Source organism: Cydia strobilella, chromosome 12 (genome assembly GCF_947568885.1).
Source record: "Cydia strobilella chromosome 12, ilCydStro3.1, whole genome shotgun sequence".
Taxonomy (NCBI): domain Eukaryota; kingdom Metazoa; phylum Arthropoda; class Insecta; order Lepidoptera; family Tortricidae; genus Cydia; species Cydia strobilella.
In genome coordinates this window covers 15,530,478-15,554,303 of record NC_086052.1, presented here as the reverse complement: position 1 = coordinate 15,554,303, position 23,826 = coordinate 15,530,478, and the positions used below count along the sequence as shown (strand labels likewise).

The 23,826-nt window shown below is 38.0% G+C and overlaps 2 protein-coding genes across 6 annotated transcripts in view; both read right to left on the bottom strand.

The window, feature by feature from the left end:
- Positions 1-10,084, bottom strand: part of LOC134746262 (formin-like protein) — a 129,243-nt gene extending 119,159 nt beyond the window's left edge. Inside the window, exon 1 of one of the 2 annotated variants that reach the window (XM_063680604.1) lies at positions 9,757-10,084. In XM_063680604.1, the coding sequence (XP_063536674.1) occupies positions 9,757-9,912 (156 nt within the window). In that variant the 5' untranslated portion in view covers positions 9,913-10,084. The remainder of the gene's footprint in view (positions 1-9,756) is intronic. The other variant, XM_063680602.1, reaches the window with a different exon arrangement.
- A 3,133-nt stretch (positions 10,085-13,217) lies between these two features.
- The window catches only part of LOC134746259 (CBP80/20-dependent translation initiation factor), a 41,109-nt gene continuing 30,500 nt past the window's right edge, over positions 13,218-23,826 (bottom strand). For all 4 annotated transcript variants that reach the window (XM_063680598.1, XM_063680597.1, XM_063680599.1 and 1 more), the window contains 5 exons: positions 20,062-20,203; positions 17,823-18,078; positions 17,159-17,349; positions 16,169-16,366; positions 13,218-15,631 (listed from right to left, as the gene is read on the bottom strand). In XM_063680598.1, coding sequence (XP_063536668.1) covers positions 15,410-15,631; positions 16,169-16,366; positions 17,159-17,349; positions 17,823-18,078; positions 20,062-20,203 — 1,009 coding nt within the window. In that variant the 3' untranslated portion in view covers positions 13,218-15,409. The remainder of the gene's footprint in view (positions 15,632-16,168; positions 16,367-17,158; positions 17,350-17,822; positions 18,079-20,061; positions 20,204-23,826) is intronic.

The following is a 23,826-nucleotide window of genomic DNA, read 5'->3' as shown; positions in this document are numbered from 1 at the left end:
TATCGCCATGTCAAATCGGTTTAGTGCAGTAAGAGCTTTGAAGTCATTGCAAATTCACAATTCGTTCCGAACTGAGCTCGCGTAGTACCTTTAGCGTGTGTGCGTGACAAGAAGATATTGCTTCTGTTTTTTGCGTGGTCGTTATTATTTAGTACTGTGCTAGATACAGTCATAGTCCAAAATATTACACTTTTCGGGATATACACATTAAGGTATATGCTATAGAAATTATAGAATCTATAAACCGCTTCAGGCGTTTTTACATCTATCAATGGTGTTAAATGCTATAATGATTAATAGTTTAGCGTCTATTCTAGACTTTTTACTTCTGTAACTCGTTAAAATTACGCACTCACTACTCAAAAATATGTCGCATATTCTTAATTTGCCGATACTTACCTTATACATACGAGCTATGGGAAATATTTTTGAGAAAGAATAAATCAAATTTGTTAATTAGACCTCATGTCACCTAAGGAAGAGTGGGTCTCCCAACACCGCCAATTTTTTGCTTACAGGGCGGCAGCATTCCTTGTATTTGTATTTTTATATGTGCAGCTATATTTTTACACTTGTCTGTACTCTTGTACAAAATTGCAACCCCATAAGGGCTCTAATTCCGGGACAAAATCCTATAAATTTCCCAGGTTATAAATTACCTATATTTGTTTCTGGCCTAAATTTAATTTCGTCGATATCCGTTTAGTGTTTTTGCGTGATCGAGGACCAGCAAACATCCAACATACTTACATTTATAATAGGTATTAGCAGAATATCAACATACGATACACCAACCTCTTCAAGATAATATCCCATATTTGTTTAAATCTTTAATGATAGTAAATTGCCCATACGTTCCGGTACGTCTATCATAGAGCACGTATCTACGTGACAATAATATATCGCTCCTGCTTTTTGCTCGTCATGCACGTTCTAACGTTAATACAATGCTATGTGCTATTTAACTTAGGCTGGATGTAAGGAAATAAATACTTAAACAGTTACTTAATGCATAATCTATACAATATTATTTATATTCATGCAACATGTGAAATAGTTCTGTATAAACAGTATGTATCGGCCGAAAAACCTGATCGGAGATATTATTTAGTATTAAGTAAAAAAAAACCATTAAAGCCGCCATTCCAATTCTACTATTCTCTTCTCTTTTTTTTTCTTTTTTTAACACTAGAGAGGGTCGCAACGTCGCAACACAAATGTTGTAGCTAAGGGTAAGTGACAACCCACTAGGCCAGATCGGTCGTCAATTATGTTTTGCAGGTTAAGTTTTTTAGTTTTTAAGTAATGTGTGTATGAACAAGTTTGGGAACAAATTAAATTATTTTATTAAATATTTAGATTTGTGTTTTTTAATTAGTCACACTACTATATATAAATAAATAAAACTGTAATAGATGTCATATATTAAAGAAAAAGTGACGAAGCCCTCCAGTGGTGAAGGTCACTTTTTCTTTAATATATGACATCCATTACAGTTTTTTAATGTGTGTATGTTCGTCTGTAAGGTCTGTTGGTCTTAGTTGCATGAGAACAGATCTTAGATTCGATTACATACGTAAGTATGTCTGATAAAATTAATATCCTGCTGTAATAATATATGATTACAGAATAGTCATAATACCATACCCGTGCCAGCAATATGCGATAGCATTTACCAATTTAATTAAACTGCAAAACGCGCAAGAATCTAATTTTCTCAACTACTAGGATCCCACTTCCACATTGCTGGCCTTCAGAGCGTTTAAAAAAACATTTTTTCTTGTGCTTACGATGGGGTTAAGATTATTGTAGGTAATAACTAAAGGTTGTAAGCGCCTTTTTGTGTTACCAAACTTCCTCTAGTTTGTTAATTAATAAATACAAGAAGTTCGATTACTTAGTCCTGGTTTTAAAAGATTTCCTTTTAACAAATTGTACATACCTATATATATAATCTTTCACATAAGGTAGGTACACTACCTAATGAAACATTCGCTTATCTACAATATCTACATATATATCGGTGCGTTTTGTTTTGATTGGTAAAATGTTTAACTAATAAATAATGATGCAAATATGTCGTGTTTCGGAGGTTAAGGGGCAAACTGCCGAATCTGACACAAGACCAGATTTCAACGGAGCCACGCCGTTTTGTCGCCAAAATAGTGTTTAAAGTTTATAAAATGCATATATATAGTCTGTAAGGTATTTGTAGTATGGGCCTTGTCTGATTTAAATTTAAATAAATAAACCATTACAAACGTGGTTAAACTTCCTATTACCTACATTGGTTTGCGTCTGTGTCTAAGCGAGAAGACAGGTCATTTACCTTTTATTATACCTTAAAAAAATACAGATAGATTTAATTGAAAGAGATTAGAACAGAGCATGCCAGTATTTTTTTTTGTGCGGTGGGATCGCAATTCTTATTAAGTCCTTACATAATGCGTTTTGGTATTAACACAACAATGCACGGCCATAGGTGTTGAGGAATGCAGCCGAGCGCGCTGCGCGCTCGCTCGAATGATTAATAGTAAACCTGTAGCGCGTGGCGGAATATTAGGATTACTGTCTTCCCATATACGACACCGTCCATATGATACCAACATTACCAACACAAACTGTTATGGAAAAAAACATTAATATCGGAACATCGGAAAATAAATGAATACAAGAGCAAACTGTGTTGACATATCATTACTAACTAATATAAATAAAATATGACTATTATGAGTATGATTTAATATTAAGATCTGAGTAGGGAGAGGATAATTACCGGTGTGTAGGTGGTACCTGTGAGCTGTTAGTGTATAGAGTCAGTCTCTGAGGTCATAATTACTAATTAGTACGTGGAAAATACCTCAGGGCTCATTCAGACGGTACGAGGACTCGCATGCGAGTTTTATTACAATGCGGTATTTGACAGGACGGCTGAATTAGTTGTAACCTCAATAATTCTCAATATAACTAAAATCTAGTTAGCGCCGCGCCGTCTAAATTGAGCCCTTAGTGCATATCGTTTGTGAATCATCCGAATGAAAACCTAGACAATTATGTAAGATAACTTACACTACAATGGCAGAGGAAAACACAACAATATGAAACAAGTTGTGATTTTACTTCAGCATTTTCTTTTCCTTAGTCTGCTTGCGTCTAAGACCCATTTACCTATTTGGAATATAACCAGGACCAGATCCGTTAGATATTTCTTTCGTAACATTCAAACCGTAGGTGTTATACCCGTAACAGCAACACCTGACCATCATTCGACCTTATGCCTTCGCAATAAGCTATACAAATAGTCAAGCAACGTGAACGATGGTACGTAGGAGTTAGCGGTTAACGCGCCAACGCCAATTTGATGAGATGCGCAAATACCTCATTATCACCAATCAGAGTTCAACTCTGGGGTCTCTGACCTAATTACTCGTGTTACTACTATGGAAACGTGGATAAAGCGTGCGTTTCTTTCGCGTAAATGGAATCGAAATAGATAAGAAGAGTGTGGCACAGACTACAATGTAAAGAGCTAGAGGAGGCCTTTGCCAAGCGGTACAATGAGTTAAGACTTACTCTAGTCTCTTACTCAGGATAAAAGGGCTATAGATAGAAATTAAGACAAAAAAGAAACTTGTTGAACTTAAAGGCAAATTACACTGCTACATGATCTCAGCGTTGAAAATTATAATATTGTTCGACGAGCATTGAGTGCGAATCTTCAAACATTTTACTCTTTGTAAGCAAGTTTGTGACTACAATGTAGCAAGGTGTGATTCATGCTATGTAGTAAGTATTATCCATCAGCTATAGGCAAGTATATAAGCGGTGACGAAACGTCAAAACGCCCTCTTCCGTCGTTAGCGGATAAAGGTTATTTCGATTTAGCTACACCTAGCCATACACATACAAGCTTATGATCGATTATGTTAATAATTCGCGGCTAATACACATACACACTAGACTGATTAATTCGTTCCCGAACGCCATCGTGAGGAGCCACGCGGTGTGCGAAACCCTGACTAGTTAGAGCTAAAGGTTACGTGGCGCATATACTTGAATAAATACCAAAGTATCACAAGGGGAAAGCCCTGCTGGTAAGATGGCTTGACATTGCGAGCGAATTTGAATCTCACAAAAGGCGATGCCGAAGACTGGGCGAAGTGGAGAAGAAAAAGTTGAACGTCCACGAGAATGTCGCTTACGAAAAATGCCATTCTTTTATTTAATGACTTGGCAAACGAATTAGAAGTATATTCTCGAAATCTACGCCTTTGCAATCAAGGGCGTAAATTTCAAAAGGTAAGCTGCCATACTAAGGCCACTAGGCATTTCGTAGGTTACGTAAGTTACATTCTTAAAAAAAGCCCCGAAGTAAGTATATTAGCTGAGGACGCAACCGGGATAAACTCTAAAAAGTGAGAAAGACACCTCTGGAGTCGCAGGCGTCCATAAGCTACGGTGGCTGCTTACCATCAGGCGGACCGTATGATTGTTTGCCACCGACGTGATATTAAAAAAAGAGAGTAACGAATGTTACAAGGTTACAACGTAACACTACGTGAGACGTGAGACACACCTGAAAAACGAAATTCAAAATTTCTTAACCTGCCTCTCTATCGCTCGAATATGCAAGTGCGATAGAAAGGCAGATTACTTTTTAGATTTTTCGATAACGGCGGAAGGCCCTCTGGTACTTACTACAGTCAAAGGGGATATAATAGGATAGAGCGGTACTGTCATAGTAAATTTTGTAACCACAGTTCGCTGCCATCTATCGACACACGATTAAAACGAAAAATGAACATGTATAAAGATACGAAAAAATGTATTTGTGTATGAATAAATGATTTTTTTTATTTGCATTAATTGTTTTTATAGTATTTGACCCATGTTCTTGCACTGATCACGTTAAAATTGGTAATAACAAACGAAACCGTCAACGCCATCTGTCCGAGGGTAGGCCAAAGGTAGTGGCGCCCTCTGATCGAGAATCAAATTTTCTTGATTTTCGAGGCACGTTTTTTCCTTAGACTGTGTCCATCTATTACGGACTTATATCTAATCTTTGCTACAGCGAACTACAATGTTTACATATTACCACCGACCTTCACAGCTGTTTTATTTACATCAATTGATAAGCTATGTCGCAACCATCCATCACCATGATCAGTCAAGGCCCCCATTTGACCCGCATCACGGGTCCGATGACTCACGAGTCATGTTTCGTGCAATTTGCCTGTTAAAGAGGTCCTTGGCATGTTTCCGTTTGTCAGGAGCCAATTAGTGACTAGAAGCCAGGAATATAATTAATCGCGAACAGAACACGCGACGGTTGGTTGATTACGTAATTTAAAGTAGTTTATGATTAAAGGCGATTTTTTTTACTGTAAATTCAAATACAAGCTGTTTCAAAAATAATAAAATGACAGTTCGATTGGATCAGTTTGTAAAACTGATTTGTCATTTTAGTACAAAGTTGGTAATAAAGATGTTTGGGGGGGAGTAAACCGCGAGACGATGAGATTTTAGTATAATTTTTTATATTAGTGTCGCTTGTACTTTGGATATATCTATTAATAATAAGTACTTAGATACTTCTTTAAAAAAAAGATTTTCTAAGCTATTTGAATATCGTAGGTATATTTTAATTTACAATCATCATAGCAACCTGATTTAATTTCCTACCCATTTTGTACTTTGTCACAGTGACAATAGTATGTCTCTAGCGACTTTCAAATTGATTGTCACTGTGACAAGGTGATGAGTCGGATTACATTACAATACAAATTTTTTTTTACTAGCCTAATTTAGTGTCCCACTGCTGCGCAAAGGCCTCCCCTCGTTTCCCCCAAATACAATTCACATACACCTCATTACAGAAAAACAATACAAAGAATATACAAAAGAAGAGGTTAACCAACAGACGGTCTTATCGCTAAAAAGCGATCTCTTCCAGACAACCTTTAGGTAGCGGAGATTAATAAATTTATGTCATATCAGTAGGATTATTAAATTATTCGACTGTATCTTAACTTTTACCCCCGCTGACGCCAGTCTTATTTGTAAATATAAGTTTCAAGAGTCAATACTGTCTGTCTGGGTGCACTGTCTGCGCTTTCGTGTTTCGATTCGCGTGTAGGATTTCAATAAATTGCAATTTGTTATAAATATAACAAACGTAGTTCACGCGAATCGCGAATTAATTAGCGCAATTCGTAAATATGACAAATCGCATTTTTTTATCCTACACGCGAGTCGAAACTGTCGAAAGGCAACTGGGTACATATCTACTTTCGTGACCCGTCAGTCATACATTATTAAATCGATTACGTCGGGGTTAAGAGTCAACGGCAAGCTTGGCCGAATTTACTTTCCCATACAAACGAAGTTTCGTTCGCATTTTGAAACTACGTCAGAGCCCTAAAAAGAGCGAGTGTGGCGCGGGCGCGCAAATATGTGAGGAATGGCGGGGCTGGCGTGACTCCAGCTCTCAAAAATCTATATAGACTACGGTGTGAGCAGAACCGACCTGCAGGAGGTACGGTCAGCTGCAGAAAAAAGGTGCCACGCTGCATACAAACTTCTATGCAGGGGTGGCACCTTTTCTCTGCAGCTGACTCGTACGAGTTCGGAACTGGATAGTTTTACCACAATACAACAATTATTTCCAAGTATCAACACTAACTAGGCATTGAATCTCGTAACCCAACAGGGGCTGAGAGATAAGTGTAAAAATAACTCATCAATGGGCCTCTGTGCACCCGTATAGCCACATTACACGTCTTGCCCCCTCAACGGGTACAAAAGGGCGTTAAGATGTTGTAGATGCTATCGGAAAATGGATTGCGATGTAACCATGTAACGTTGATACTAAGGACCATTTAGCCTAGCCAAAATATTGAAGGCATTACGACCTTTCTACAGTGAAACAGATCTTACTTAGCCTTTAAATCGATATAATAAGGTTGAAAATTCAAATGTTTTAATGCTGTTACGATCTTTTGAATGCTTAAGCTTTGCGCTGAGTAGGTATTGTAGCATTGTATGAAAAAAGTGCTAGACTACAGTGAATGAATAAACAAACTGGTCTAGAAATAAATAGACTAGTAAAAACTAGTGCTAGTTGTTTGTATAGATTTACTGACAACTTTAATCCTGCACACCACCTGGTGGAATACTAAGCATTCATTAGTGATGCGGTTCATAGATATTTTTGTACCTAGGTATGCCTTTTTAGGTAGATTAAGCTACGGATATGTTTTTCTTTTTCTTTAGCCTACTTGAGTGTCCTACTGCTGGGCAATGACCTTTCACCTGGTTTTCCATAACTCACAATAAAGATTGTTTCAAGTATTGTTTAAATAAATAACCTTTAACTAAAAAAGGATTATGGAAAAACACAAATTCACATTAACGATGTTCGTAGGTAGTAGGTAACAGTTGATTTATCCTTATGTACATACCCAATTACCAAATCCGGGGTTATAATAACTGGCAACTGGTATTTCAAAGTAGGTACACACTACACAGTAGTTTTACTTATGTAAACGCCTAAGCCCCTTTGTCCTTAAAAAAAGAAATCCAATTTTGAACTATAACTGAATAAAAAAGGGTCCAAATTCCAAACTGCAAAAATTACTGTAACTTCGGTGGTTATTCAATTCATGGCATGGTTCATCATGGCATTCTTTCACACTAAATGGTGAAACCACTGTTAGAGGAAACAATTGGTATATTCATGTTATGGGGACCTTGAGTTTAATTTACCTTAAGGTAAGTTAGCAGTTGGCAATGGAGTTGAATTAGGTATTAATCAAAATAGGATGAAGTTTGAGTTTTGAGTATTTTCATAGTAGGAATAGATTTTTCAATACTTCATGGGATAATAAGACATTAAAACTTATTATCAATGTGCCACAATAAGCTCTGTAATTTAAATATATGAATAATATAAAAAATCAATACTTGAGAACAAAGAGAAGACAAATAGACAGACAAATGTGGGAATCAAACCTAGGACCTTCATAGGTTATGACAGACTGAGCTTGTTAGGATGATATCAAATGAACTTTTATATAAATTGGTGAATACTATGACTTATTGAATGAAATAAAGCCCTGCTGTATTGTATTATAATTCAAATTTATGATAAGTAAATGATTAAAATAAATATTACTGTTATTGATTATGGTTCACGATTTTTAATTTGCCTATTAATTTATTTAGTCATAAAACTAATTTTCCTACTACAATACAACAATGAAACAAAGTAATAAAAACTTAAAGTGCACTTTGTCTCAGGACAGTGTTAAAGTTCTACAATAAATAAGTTTTAAACACAAATGTATGCTGCAGCAAACACAATAGATAAAAACAGGAAATGAAACATTTGGTGTCTTATCACATGCAACTGACTGAACACTGCACAACACATTGAACTTTATTTTTCACGTCACAAGGGTTATTTTGTGTTGACACTGAATAGAGTAATTACGAAACAGAGTGACGAGCGACTAGATAAATGTTACAGGAGATTTTGAAACGGGAAACTGTGGGATGTTGCAATTTATCTACTTGTTGTATATGTTTATTACAATCTGTGCTACACCGGATGGTCCAAAATAATTGAGCACAAACCAGCACTTCAAGATATGTACAGTCAGCTGCAGAGAAAACGTACCCCACGTCCATACTAATTTACAGAACTTTGTATGCAGGGGGGGTGCCTTTTCTCTGCAGCTGACTGTACATACATTGGGGTTTTTGGTGCAGAAACTACCTATTTTTATTTCAGTTTGCTAATGATTTTACAATAAACAAAGTTATAAATACATGAAATCATTCCCGCACCAAAAACCCAGATGCGGGTGTCCATGGGCGGCGGTCATCGCTTACCATCAGGTGATCCGTCTGCTTGTTTGCCTCCTATTTCATTAAAAAAAATGTATATATATTTTTCACCACCTTGTTGATTCATGTTATTGCTTTTATGAATATCTAAATCATAAAACAAATTTACATCATACATTGTTTTGCTACATAGGTACAGGTTTTGGTTGTAAAACATTATATTTGATTGTTATTTAAAAAAAACATCTTTTTTTTAAATATCACAAATTTTTTATTTTCAATTACACCTTAATACAACTTGCAAAACTAAAACCTTTATTTGTAAAATGTATTCTGATAAGTCCAATTAAAATAATAGGTTTTTATGATCACCGTAGAAACGCTATAAATATGTTTTTATATAGCAAGCATACATGGTTGTTGTAATATTAATGTATTTTAAACGTTTTTCCCTAAATGTTATTGTATTTACGATATTGTTTTGTACAAGAACCACTTATAAGACCTACAGCTGTTTATGTGTATCTACTACAATTACATTCTACTAAATATATCTTGTGTTACTAATAGCTTGTATGTGAGCAACATATCATGATAGGTGTTATACAATATTTACCGTTTTCACGAACGTAAAACGTTGAATGATTTAGCGATTGAGTTTAGCTTGAATGATGAATAAATACGGCAGAACCTAGTCACATTGCAACGTAAACAGGTTTAACTGATATGTTCAATTAAAGCTCCAACAAGAATACATTATAATTTTATTAACCGATGCAATCGAACCAAGTTTATCGACGAACCCCGCGTAACGCGCACGTAACAAAGTAATCCTTAAACAGTAAACAATATTGTTTGTAAACAAGCCACCGGCGAATTATGGCCATTTTTCTGTTTAAAACTTACCAGAACTTTAACGAAACGGTTCTCCAGCTCATCTCTGTCCGGCATCGGCGGCTTGGTGCGGTTCCTAGTCGACGCCTGCCGCACATGGTGACTCTTGGCCGGCCCTACTGCCGGCCCGTCCAACATTGTTTGCTCTCGCGATGTTATCAAACCCATTTTACACTGAACACTTGCAAAACACTACACACATATTCCAAGCATCAGGTCATTTTTATCACAGACAACAGCACTAAAACACGATTAATAAATCAACAGGTCACATCACACCGAGCGGCGATCGAGTCGACGTTGTTCAACAAACTGCAACAAAAACGTAAGCGAAGCAGAATTTCCTTGTACTGTGGGACGAGGCGAGCACGACACGGCGACTGTAGTCAATGCCATGAAGTTAGCGACAAAACATTGACAATGGATTGACAGATTCGATGTGAAAGGTATGCTCAGATACCGTATATCTTTAATTCTTTCGGAACATAATTTATGCGTAAACCTCACCGCATGTTTTATTTAATAACAAATATGATATTTTTTTAAATATTAACAGAAATTTGTATCAATCCTCCAAGTACATTGTAGTGTACTTAAAATGGATTCTAAAAGTTTTGGGTTTTTGAGCGAAACTTTTTTTGTCTTGCCTGTGTACAAAATTATTAAATTCGATTGGATTTCATCGAATGGTAATCGATAAAAATAAAGCAGTAAAGGGAATAAAAAGAACTTATAGTTTAGCCAGGGACTGTCTCATTTCAAACAGGGGATTATGCTATCGTTGTAATACACTTTCAATGATATACTGATTTAAACTAACACGATTTTCACTCATAATTTTTAAACATTTATTTACATACAAGATATATACAGTGGTACTACGTAAACGAAATTAATGACTAGCTTAAATCTAAAATAGGCCCTAGAGGCATTGTACCAAGGATGCTAGCTCATAATTTAAAACTAATACGGGACTTAATCGCGTACAAACTTACGTTTGTTTATGGCCTGACGTTTCGAACGTGACGTTACGTTCGTGGTCACAGGCAGACTGGCGAGGAATTGTATCAACATCTTCTTGCCGCGCGGGTTTTGCGAACTACCCGCACTTGATCTTGATTATTAACTTGTACGCTAGGGTTGTCACTTTGCCTACACACAACACTCACGACATCCAATGGTATGTGGCGGGATGTTTTTCCCCCTTACATTTGCTAATTACTGGATTCCACGAAGACGAAATCCCCTGTCCCTCATTTTGATTGAAATTTCGATGTTTTCTGATTTCAATTGCTTCACGTACCTTCCTGCTGTGTGTGTGTGTTCTTGTCAGTAGGAAAAGACACGGAATTCAAATTTTTTGTGGGAATTAGCCGTATTTTTCTACTGACAAAGTAGCTGTACCAGAATGTATTATAACAGTTGCCTAATGCGATAGTGTAGTAGTAAGTAATTGAAATTTAAAAACCAGCTGGTCAGTGACCGCGAGGAATATAAATGTAAATTCAAACGTAAAACATATTTGCATTTGTGCCCTCTAGGCTCTAATACGTGTAGTACTGTACTTTACAGGTTTCAGTAAAAATCTACCTTTTGACCATGATCTATTTAATAGTAAATCGTGTCACAAGGGATCAAAATATTCAAAATGACATATTTACGGCGTGGACGTACATTGAATCCTGAACGAAGCGAAACATTTTAAAATTCTAAAATAGAATCCCGAGCGTAGTGAGAGATTCAAGTGTTAACGATCAAGGGGGAAATAATTTTGCTACTATGTGACACATAAGTACTGCTTTTCACATCACCTATAAGGAAATTATTGTTTCCAAATATATTTAAGATAAAAAAAATAGTATGCAAAATAAAACAAAAATAGTGTCCTAGAACAGAAAAGTGCCGCTTTGAGCCCTCCTAGCAGGGAAGAACAATGCCACTTTGATCCCTCCTAGCAGAGAATAAAAAGCCTTTTTCCGAATAGGTGATGTAAAAATGTTAATGAAATTGACCATCTAAAATTTACCGATTTTTTTAGATTTTAAATATATCGACTAACGATTTTTTTAGTGTGGTAACATTTCTTTTTCTTCTGTCACCATTTGTAACTGTCAGTGTCAACAACAACCGCCGGAGCAAAACAAAAACAGAAGCGCACATTAGATCGTAAGTTAATAAGTTTATCGTTCATTTTATACCATGATGAAATGATCTAACTGTGCCACTGCTGAAGCTGTACAACGTAAAATATTATCTCTATTCTGTTCCGCCGGATTTACTTTAGTAGGTACATCGCAATTGAGATTGTAGGTAAAATCCGCAGCACACGCGCACCCGCGTCAGTCAGCGCCAGCGGTGCTCATACTATTTTTGTATTTTTTCGTTAACCCGCTCGCCCGCTCCGTGCTCACGCGCGACATTGCGGAATCGGGAAATAACTAATTGCACTTTAGTTACTCTTTTTGTTATAGCTCCCGTAACCTTTTAACGCTTTATCAAGTTTATCATAAACACAAACATCACTCAAACGCCAAGGTCCCAGGCATAGATTAGTATATGTTATTACTGTAAGTCCCAGGCGCAAACAAGCTAATCTAATTAATGTAAACCTAACTTGAAAGTGTGAAGGTTACTTTGACAGCGTCCACCTTAACACATAAATATTATATAGTTGTCCTTGGCGCGGTGGGCACGACTAGTAATGACGACTTTAGGTGTTCTTGGCGTTCAAAAGGTTAAAAGCAGCAATGGTAACTTTCCTACAGAAATAGATGACTGTCACCATTGAATGCTAAATTTGGTAGTTTAGCCTTACCTTGTAGGCCTAGCACATGATGGAGCGACAGTATATCGCCGTGAGATAGACTACCCGTCTTTTACTAACTGTATGAATTAAAGGGGGACGGGTAGTCTATCTTGTGGCGAGATACTGTCACACCAATCAAGTGCTAGCACAGAATAAATAATTGTACTACCATACAGAAAGGAAACTTCCTACAACCTACAAAACTGAAGTTTGACAGCGGTTCAGGCTCAAATCATGATGTCCCTTTCTAATATATGGCACTATCCCTTTCGGCTATTTAGGGTTGTCAAAATTCAGGCCATTATATCTGTGGTCGTGCACGCAAAGGGACGTCAAGTTGTGCCAACCCTAATAATTGCTCTGAGCAATGCTGAGCCGATGGAGCCTAGTTTCCCCAAGCTAGGAGTTTCGCACCCCTGGTGCTAGCCCGGCTGACAGTGACAGTATTTTCTAATGTGGTCTTATGTTGACCCCCTTACTCATTAACAGCCATGCAAAGGTTGTAAATAAAACACGTAATACAAATTGTATGTAAATATTTTTACTGGTTTACCTAGGTACAAAATTAGAGATATCGGAAACAGGTTATTTATTGCCCGAACCTCAGAAACAAACTACTATACCAATATGTTAGCACCATTTTTTTACGTTTTTATATTTTTTTATATATAAATCATACCTTAACCTGCTAAGAATGCATAGTAATATGTAATGAACAGTTATGGTCTTTTGTGTTTTATATGTTAATCTAACATATAATTTACATTGTGAATCAATTAATAATTTACAACATTCACAAAAGACTTATACAAGTCCCACACATTATAATAAAAAGTGTTACAGTAATACTTAAAAGTTGACACTGCTTCACAAAGTTTATAATTATTTTACACATATTAAACAATCAAATACATTTCTACATAATTATGCTGGCCAATTTTTATTGTGGAAACGCCACAATAATAGAGTAACATTGATAACAAATCAAGTATCACAAATTCATTTGTCAACCACAAAAAAAAAAAACATTTTTTAATTAACCAGCCACTTATCAAACATAGATGTTAGCACAATAAAGGAGGTATTAACAGTTCAACTAATACACACCATATTTGCTGTATAAATAATTGATTTCTACCTACAAGAGATTCCTCTGACTCAGGTACAACCGTGTGATTATTTCGCATGGGAGTTTTTGGCATCAAGTCTTCGTGAACACTTTTTCGATAATGTCAGTATCTGAATCACTTTCTTCTTCCACTCTCGAATGGTGTCAGTATTCAAAAAATGAATTCTCCATTTTTGTGACCCAAATTATACCTCGATTGGTGAAAGATGGATCATAAGTTACTACGTGAAGTAACTGACTTGGCTGTTAAAAAAAGTAAAACTATTGATACTTTAGCATCACTACAAGAAATGAAATGTCATTTGCAGTGTCACAGGACCCATCTTTCGCCGATCGGGATCTGATCAATTGAATTTACTTTGTATTGACATGATATCAATGTTACAATCAAATAAATGCATTTAAATTGTGCTTGTTAACTGAATGTAAATGTGAACTTAAAAGTACTATGGTATCACTTAACTCTAAACAAATCAAGAGTGTGGTAAAATACATAAAACAAATTTTGGTCCAGTTTCAACAACTATTTTGATTAATCCTTGTTAATAAGACATCAACGCCATTACAGTCTTTGGTTAGGACAGAAATAAACAGACCCTACAGTAACTTAAATTTAAATAATATCACAAGCATATTATTAACATTGAAATTCTCGTGCTAATCTCGGTCAAACAAAAATGGTAAACAAAATAAGATCGCTTATTATATAAGCTGGCTGAACCACATCATTTTGGGAATAAAATAAATCCACAATAATAAATAATCCTAGCTTGTTTTGAAAAGATTACTAGTTTAAATTCATTGTTTAACTGGTGCCTAGTAAAATTTTCAAGACAGCTATTAGGTATTGAATAACTAACAAAGCTATATACGGCACAAGAATACAAAAAGCGAGAGGCGTACTACAGAGATGGCAATAGGTACCTAGAGTTAGAAAATAAACAAACGACAAAGGTTGCAATGCACCAAATACTATGCGGGGACCGTACAGTAGTGTACACCGTTTTGTCAACTACCTATGTTACAAGTACTTTTTAATACTTTTAAGGCATATATCTTCCTCTCCTTTACATAATAATCCATCTAGAGCTAATTTAATATATTATACAGTCCACTTTCGCACTTTAAAAAAAAAATTCATACATGTTTCCATTAGAAACTTGTGTTTAATATCTTGAAAGTGCTGAAAATGCTTAATGAATTTAAAAGGCACTTCATTTGAGCCTGCAGCAGAGTCATGCCTGTATTATATAATTAACAAGAGGCATCAGACCCAGTGTATCTGAATCTGTTCTAAAGTCCCGCTAAAGTGGCATTTTGTCCAAAGCTCAGGGCGCCCTACACCGTTTCATGTCGTTCGTCGTCAACAAGAATCTCCATCGTCAATCACACGGATTACAAGGCTCGACCTAGGCGCGGAGCTTCATTTTTTTTTATACCACGTCGGTGGCAATCAAGCATACGGCCCGCCTGATGGTAAGCAATTACCGTAGCATATGGACGCCATCATTATGGTTCATTTCCTGTAGATGTGAAAGTTGCGGAAAGTTTCCAGGAAGTCCTCAAAATTTCAGGAAAATTTCACAGGAAACTAATATAGGAAATGTAAAATTTCGATTCCCATCAAAAATATGTTTCCAAAAATTTTCCATATGGAAATTTCGCAAACTTTCCGACTGCGCATCAGTCATCTGCGCAGATGTCGCGCCTGCTCGCACCGGTGTCCCCTACTACTTGGAGGAGGGGTAGTAGTAGAGCACGGCGCAGCCGGGCAGCTGCCAGCGGCTGGCGTGGAGCTCGATGAGCTGGAGGAGGGTGCGGCGCGCGGAGGGCGCGGCGTGCGCGGCGAGGAAGGCGTCGCGCACGGCCGCCAGCAGGCGCTCCAGGTCGGCCGGCAGCGCCTGCTCCAGGTCGCGCCCGATGTACGTCAGCACGAAGAACAGGTTTTCCGTCTGGAAAGATTATACTTATTGGGACACGAGCGAGCGAAAAAATCCAACATCAATTCGCGATCGTATTAGCGTGGTTCAAAAAGGATCTTAAGCGTTGCAAGGGTTTCGATGCACGGGAGTGAAACAAACTTTGATAGCGAGAGAAACAATTTTTTTTTACAACATCGTTGCGAGAAATTTCTGTAAAACATTACGAATCAGACGTTATTAAATATTTATCATTCAAAATTATCAGTTAAAACCAAAGTTCTATTTATCACACCAACTCATATAAAGGCTCTATTTATTCGTCAAAAACTGATGAGAAAGTTCCATTTTATCCGCAGAGTAGAAGAAGTAGTTTGATGCAAATTTTGAATTGTAATCTCGATTGGTGGAACTGGCTTTAATTTTTCATAAATTAAACTGTTCATTGTTTTTAGAAAAACAATTACATATTTACTAACTAATCTCAAAATATATATAGAAAACAGTAACCTTAAGAACAGCGCCATCTAGTAAATGGGCAACTACAACAAGTAAAGAAGCAAAACTCACGTCTCCGGCGGAAGGCACGGGCTGGCGGATGCAGTCCTCGCAGCACTTGCAGATGAGCGTGAGCAGCACGTGGCCGGGCTGCGCGGATGCACCGCGCCGCTGTATGGCCCTCCGGCGCAGCTGGCAGTACATCTCCAGCAAGAACGACAGGAACGCCATCAACCGCGGCCGACCTCCGCCTACGATTGTGCCCAACAGCTGGAAATTGCAAATATCAGAATTTAGTAAAAGTTTACCGTTGAAATTCAAAAAGAACCTCCAATTAAACGAAACGTTTTTACATCGTAAATGAAATGTACACCGTCCGGACCATTTTGTTCGAAAATATACGGCAATGATCAAATTTGTCAAGTCAGAATCTTATTAGTGTCATAAATAAAAAAGATAATCAAAAAGGTCGAAGAAGGTTTCATACTATTTATGACCTCAGGAGCTACTAACATATACAGGCTGCTTCAAAGTAAAAAATCGTAATTTGTTAATTTCGTCGTAACCGCTACATCTGTTGTTATTTTTTTATTTTTTTTTTATTTTTTATTCATTACATTTCCAATCCAAAGCACTGTGAAACCAATAGACATTTCATACACATAGTACACAAATCTAAACTAACATATAACAGAAGAAGGCCGTTCATTCCTCGTTTCGCAGAACCTCAAGCATTCATAACACACGTCCAACCATCCACTCGCAAACACATCACAGTTTGGTGCTGATTCGAGGAGCGAGTTTAGCAGGTTCACACAAAGGAACACAGTTCGTACTGGTGGCAGCGCTAACGTTATGATACTTTGTATACCGGTTCTAAATACCCTAATTCGTATGTACATTTCGGCTTTGTCCAATAGCTAGGGACACCCTGTATAGTTACCAGATGTCAAGTGGATAACGAAATTCTGAGCCTGTAATACTTCACATTTTAGTCACCCCGAGCATGATAATCGCTCTCGTTTTCCCCATCGGGCACTGATAATAACCAAAGCCCCTTACCTTCTCCCGGTCTTGGTACCACTGCTGGCAGGTGTTGAGCAGAGACTCGAGGAAGGTCTCGGTCTGCTCGCGCTCCACCACGGCGATGCAGCGCCGCGCGGCCGGCAGCGCGTAGCGCGGAGACTCCACCGCGCGAGACACCAGGTGCCCTACGGCATCCATTAGGGTTCGGGCGCATACGGAGTTAGGGTCTGTAAAACAAAGACACCAAACATTACAAGATTTAAACTTAACCTTTTGGACGCCAATGACCGATATATACGCACCGTAGGTTCAACGCCAAAGACCGATTAATCGGTCATAGACCACAGAGCAGCAGACCTACGTGCATATGCATAAAGTTCAATTTCAGTTTTGACACTTCGGTGACGTGCCGTATGGATGACTGCTTTTGTGTTTGACACGGCGTCGAAAAGTTTGTTATGTATAGCGAATGCATGTTTCCGCCACGGCAAAGAATGTGGTAGAATGTGTTCACAAGACCCGTTACGAGCTGAGTGTTCGAGCTGCGATGAGTGCCTATCGATGCAATCCTCCAGCGTCAGCCCCCAGCCCCAGCGCAGCCTTTGCACTCGCCAAAGCATCAGCCGACGTCAGTACTACTACTGACGAGGATGACGGGGATGAGCTGCTACCAGCTAGTGAACTAGCTGTGGACATTTACCTTCGAGCGCCTTATCGATGCACTCCTGTATCTCCTGCGGGAAGTTGCCCAGATCTCCTGCATCAGCAGCCAGTCCTAACGCCGCCATTCCACTCGCTAGAGCATCAGCCGACGTGAGGGACTTGGAGCGTTTTAGCCCGGGGACGAACTGCGGACGGATGCTCTTCCCGTTCCCGTTGGTAAGGGAGGAAGGAGGGGACTTCTTCTTCTCTGGGAAGTTTTGCTGCGGCTGCAGTTTGAAGTGGACACGTGGACCCTGAAATGGTATAAATGTAATACGTTAGCTTTATTTATTTATATTTCATTGATTGTATTGTACAAAATACAACAATGTACAAATGGTGAGCCTAATGCCAAATAGCATAGGTACTTACAAATGACATATCAACCTTCATAGACGGAAGGCCCATAAAAAATAGGCCTCATGAACGAGGGAAAAAGGCAAATAAAATACCTAGTCGGCTCATAAGTTCTGTCACTGGCCTTTAAAATTTAAATTTGGAACTCCTAAAACAAAAACCGTTCTGCGTGTTAGTATAATTTTGCAATTTTCTGTTTTCTTCAACATGGAGTGGACGCTTAAAGATAGCCGTACCGCAATAATTGCACTATATCGTTGTGGTCACTCGCCGACTAAAATTTTTAAGCTACTTGAAAATTTAAAATTCTCTCTAAGATTTGTGTATCGTACCATAGAAAGATACAGTGAGGTCTCTAGTTTAAATGACAAGAAAAGAAGCGGTCGTCCGCGTACAGCTAGGACTCCAGCGGTTGTACAAGCAATTAGGGCACGCATTGCCAGAAATCCCGCTAGGAAACAAAAAGTTATGGCCCTCCAGATGGGTTTGAGCAAAAACACGGTGAAAAGAGTGCTTAATCAAGACCTGAGACTTCGTGCTTATAAACGAAAAACTAGCCATCTTCTCAATGGTCGGCTTAAAGCTTTAAGGCTTAAAAGATCTAAAGCTTTATTGAAGAAGTACGCTAAAAATAAGCACCGTTGTATACTGTTTTCGGACGAGAAAATTTTTGACATAGAAGAAAACTGTAATAAACAAAATGATAGAGTGTACGCTCGCAATAGTAAAGAAGCGTCTAATAGCATTCCCCGTATTCAAAGAGGTCATCACCCTTCATCTGTGATGGTTTGGCTGGGAGTTTCTTATGCGGGCGTCACTAGTATGCATTTTTGTGAGAAAGGAGTAAAAACTAGTGCCAAAGTGTACCAAGACACGGTGTTGACTAATATTGTGAAACCACTATCCCATACGATGTTTCTAAACCAGCATTGGGTTTTCCAGCAGGACTCTGCTCCAGCCCATAAGGCAAAGTCTACACAAGCCTGGCTCGCCTCCAATAAAATCGACTTTATACGGCATGAAGATTGGCCCTCCTCTAGCCCAGATCTTAATCCTTTAGACTATAAAATATGGCAGTATTTAGAGAAAAAGGTGTGCTCAAAACCTCATGCAAATCTAGACTCGCTGAAAAAATCTCTTGCTACGGCAGTGGCCAATATCGACATGAAAGTGGTGCGTGAATCCATTGACGACTGGCCACGAAGACTTCAAGCCTGTGTAGATAATTATGGCGGTCATTTTGAATAAATGTTATACATTTAGATTCTCTAGTTTATAAGCTTTCAAACGCTGTACAAATTATACGGAATAAACTTAAACTTTTGATTATATTTGATACTATGTATGTATATGACAGAACTTATGAGCCGACTAGGTAATAGTGTTCGTCTCGAGAAACCGTGATTAAACCGGCTTTATGATGAATCGCTAAGTAAATGGAAATGACATTATCTAGACCTACATTTTAACATCTCGCTGATAACAGACGCGTGACAATTAAATGCTAATAAATGTAAGTAATACTATACTAGCTAGTTATCATTTAGCTGTGCAAGTTTAACTGGATATTGCCAATTCTTTAATATAGTTATTTAGTTGCGATACTTTAAGATAACACCGATCGATTGATAGGTATATAAGTTCCAGCTACTTTTTGAGTAGGTGATCCTGCTTCGGCATACCTATTCGTTCATTCGTTTAGAAATTCTTTTGAATCAAACATCTACAACATCAGAGTGATGTTGACGAAAGCCTGATTCGGCAGAAAACACACGGCAGTTTTAATGGCCAGATATGCTTGCAGTACAGCTTTTAAAGACCCGGTTCGAGTGCGCCTATACGTCTACCGTTGTGATCTTGACTCATAGAAGGACAACTACCTGCGCCACGTGGCCGCTGGACGCGCTGTTGAGGAGCGCGTGCACGGGCATCACGGGCCGGTAGTGCGGGGGCACCTGCGCCGACAGCACGGCCGAGCGCGAGTGCTGCAGCCCTCCTCCGAAGGTCACGCCCATTGCTGGTCTGTAACACACATAAACGTTCTATAAGAACCGTTTGAGACACGCGTAGAGTGCACTAAACTCATTTGTTTCTACCCTACTCAATGAAACTATGAATCTACTGTCGGCAAACGCTACGCACGAATGACACATTGGAAATTGCTGGCCGTGCGTACTTGCGCAGTCGTGAGTGGGCAAGTATAAACGTTTAGCAAAAAACGCAAGGCGAATTAACGCACGACACGAATCATTGGGAACCTAAGAAGAAATGGAATTATTTGTATTTAAAACTTTAATACTTGGAGAAAATATATAAATAATGGCTTCTCTACTAACTCAATATTAAGAAATTACTTGTTGGCAATGACTGGAACAGTACCTACTATTTTTTTCAGTAAATAAGAAATTACTTGTTGGCAATGACTGGAACAGTACCTACTATTTTTTTCAGTAAATACTTTAAGACAATGAAATACTTCCTTGATAATAACAATTTCCACCTATTAGTGTAAATTTAAATAATTATTTATAATAATAGTAATCACATTAATAATGAAATTCCTGCTATGTTAATAATTACCACATGGATTGGTTTTTTTACATTCCCGAATTTTTTATTGAATTATCGGTACAATTTGTGTGTAGGTAAGGTTCATTAACATTTAATATCAAAATAAAGTATTTAAAGTTTCTTGTGACTGGAGGCTGTGCTGGAGCCTGGAGGTATTAGGGAGTAAAATAATATACCTAAGGGTATAAGAGAGGTATTAATTAAATCTTGGCAATAAACGCTTTACTGACAACCAATAAAAGTAAGTTGCATGTTGTTTATCTTATAATACACACGGCACGTTTGATTTACCCTACGATAAAAAAAAAACAGGTATGTAATTAAATCCTTACGTAGGTGGAAATTTTTTTTCCGAAGAATCGTTGGTTTCAATTTTACTTTAAACTAATCGTATGTACTACTGATGTCCCAAAAACCGTAAAAAATTACAATATGGTATTTTAAGAGCACACAATCACAACATTCACAACTGACAACTGACCAAGGTCCAGGGGCAAGTGAATACAGCCTACCTGACTACCTGTACCTTAGAACCTGTCCCTTCTTCGCGTCATCCCCTCCCTTGCTTTTCAAAGAAGTAATTGCAAATGTTACAATGAACCCACAGCGTGCCATTTCTTTAGCTAATTATACTTATTAATAGGAGATATTTTCATGTTAATAAATAAATGATTCATTTGTGTATAATTAATTATCTTTTGATTTGGTTACCTACCTACGGGATCGGCAATGCCTAGTGTGAGCCGAAGCTAAACGATAATGATAGGTATATACCCTACTTATAAGGGCATTTTCATTTTAACTTATACTTTCAGTAACGTCGAACCGTTACATTCCTGACAAAATGTATGGGATTTGACATTGACCGTCAGTTTTGTGACGATTGCTAACCGGCCGTTAATGGTAGATGGTACCTGTACCTACACAGTTAGGTGAAAATGCCCATAAATATAAATAATTTGAATTGAATCGAAATTTAATCCAAATGTGGTCGTGAAAAACATCCATGTAAACAAGGCCCGTCTTAGCTAAGCTAACATTCTCTTCTTTCTCTTTGCCCTATTCCCATTATTTGGGTTTAGCCAAGCTAACATTGCGCCGACTTTGACATGACAAAAAACGGACCGGCAATTATAATTCCTCCCACGAACGTTCCGGCTCTGGAATGAGCTCCCTTCCGAGGTTTTCCCGAGGGTCTACAGTATTGTAAAGTATTGTACCTAACCTACACAGTTTACACAATAAATATTTCTGATTTCTGTACACGCGCATGTAACACCTCTGGAGTTGCAGGCATCCATAGGCTACGGTGACTGCTTACCATCAGGCCGTATACTTGTTTACCACCAAAGTGGCATTAAAAAAAACGCCGTTTATGGAAATACTTGCACACTATTACTGCCTGTGCAGAGTTAGCTTTAGGTCCGACTCATACCTACTGACAAAATTGACACGTCATGCTTTTATTCATCAACCGAACCTAACAGCTCAATTTAACCGGGCTACAGTGCGATGACGTCAACTATTGTGCCAATGCTCGTCCTTTGGTACCCTCATAAATAATAATGGACATTGCGATGGAACACAAAAGACGTATACCCAACGGTTATTTAATGTTGCAACGCCGTTTTAGTATGCTCCTGTTATGGGGTGTGAGGACGTGATGGCGGTAGGCAAATTGATGAATGATGAATTGATGACTAAATTAGGTAATCGAATGCAATACGGAATTAAAAGTAACTGAAATTAAACGGTTGAGGTCTCGATTGGAAAATAGACAGGTATTTGCGCTCGCTGAAGAAGAATATTCTAACATAACTGATTGGGTGATCACTGTGGGAACTTGGGAAGACTAGCATTCCTCTAATCTAATAGAATAGATTCTATTTACCTTTATTATTTATTATTAGGGTTCCGTACCCAAAGGGTAAAAACGGGACCCTATTACTAAGACTCCGCTGTCCGTCTGTCACCAGGCTGTATCTCATGAACCATGATAGCTAGACAGTTGAAATTTTCACAGATGATGTATTTCTGTTGCCGTTATAACAACAAATACTAAAAAGTACGGAACCCTCGGTGCGCGAGTCCGACTCGCACTTGGCCGGTTTTATTATTTATTTATTTTAAAAAACATGTCCGGCTCACAGCGGAGGCCAAACGCCAGGACATGGAAAGAACATTTCATACACAAGACAAGTAAAACACAACAAAACAAACAATTCATCATAAATTAGGTTGATCAAGCAGAAAAGGAATACAGATAAGACATATGTCTATGTAATCTATGTAACAGATTATTTCAAGACATGACATTTATTAGTATGAATTTTATATGAAAGGCATAAGATAGTATGCCCAACCCATCATTATAGCGTATTGCGTCATTAATAATGATGAGTTGTTGTATCCTAATAAATATCTACCATAAACGCTAGCTGCCGATCCCGTGTCTGAATCATTTGGAATAAATTTCCTCTAAATAACGTCCTATGACGTCTCGGAGAGATGTCCAAACTGGACTTATTATTATATTCAATAAATAGATTTCGCTATTTAATAAAAATATACATCAGATTAGGTTAGGTTGCCAATTACCATCTGTGCGTTTCTCCAGAAACTTCCTGCCTCGCACAACTAAACTGGAATGAACTGTCGCCTGCGGTATTTCCGGACCGATACGACCTTCAAACCTTCAAGAAAAGAGCGTAATCCCATCTTACAGGCCGGCAACGCACTAACAACCCCTCTGGTGTTGCGGGTGTCCATGGGCGGCGGTAATCGCTTACCATCAGGTGATCCGTTTGCCTCCTATATCATAACAAAAACCATTGAAAATTCACTAATTATATGTAGGCGAGGTTTCAGGGCCAAGCAACTGAATCTAGACGTTCAACGACCTCCCTCAATGGGGTACCTATTAGTTTCATACATTTAGATTAATGAAGATATTGAATGGCTGGTTCAGACCATCCGGCTCAACGAAATCGATAAAACCAAAATAGATGATATTGTAAATGGCTTTAATAAAAGTGTTCATTTTTATCGTTGTATTCGTTAATATCAAACGTTAA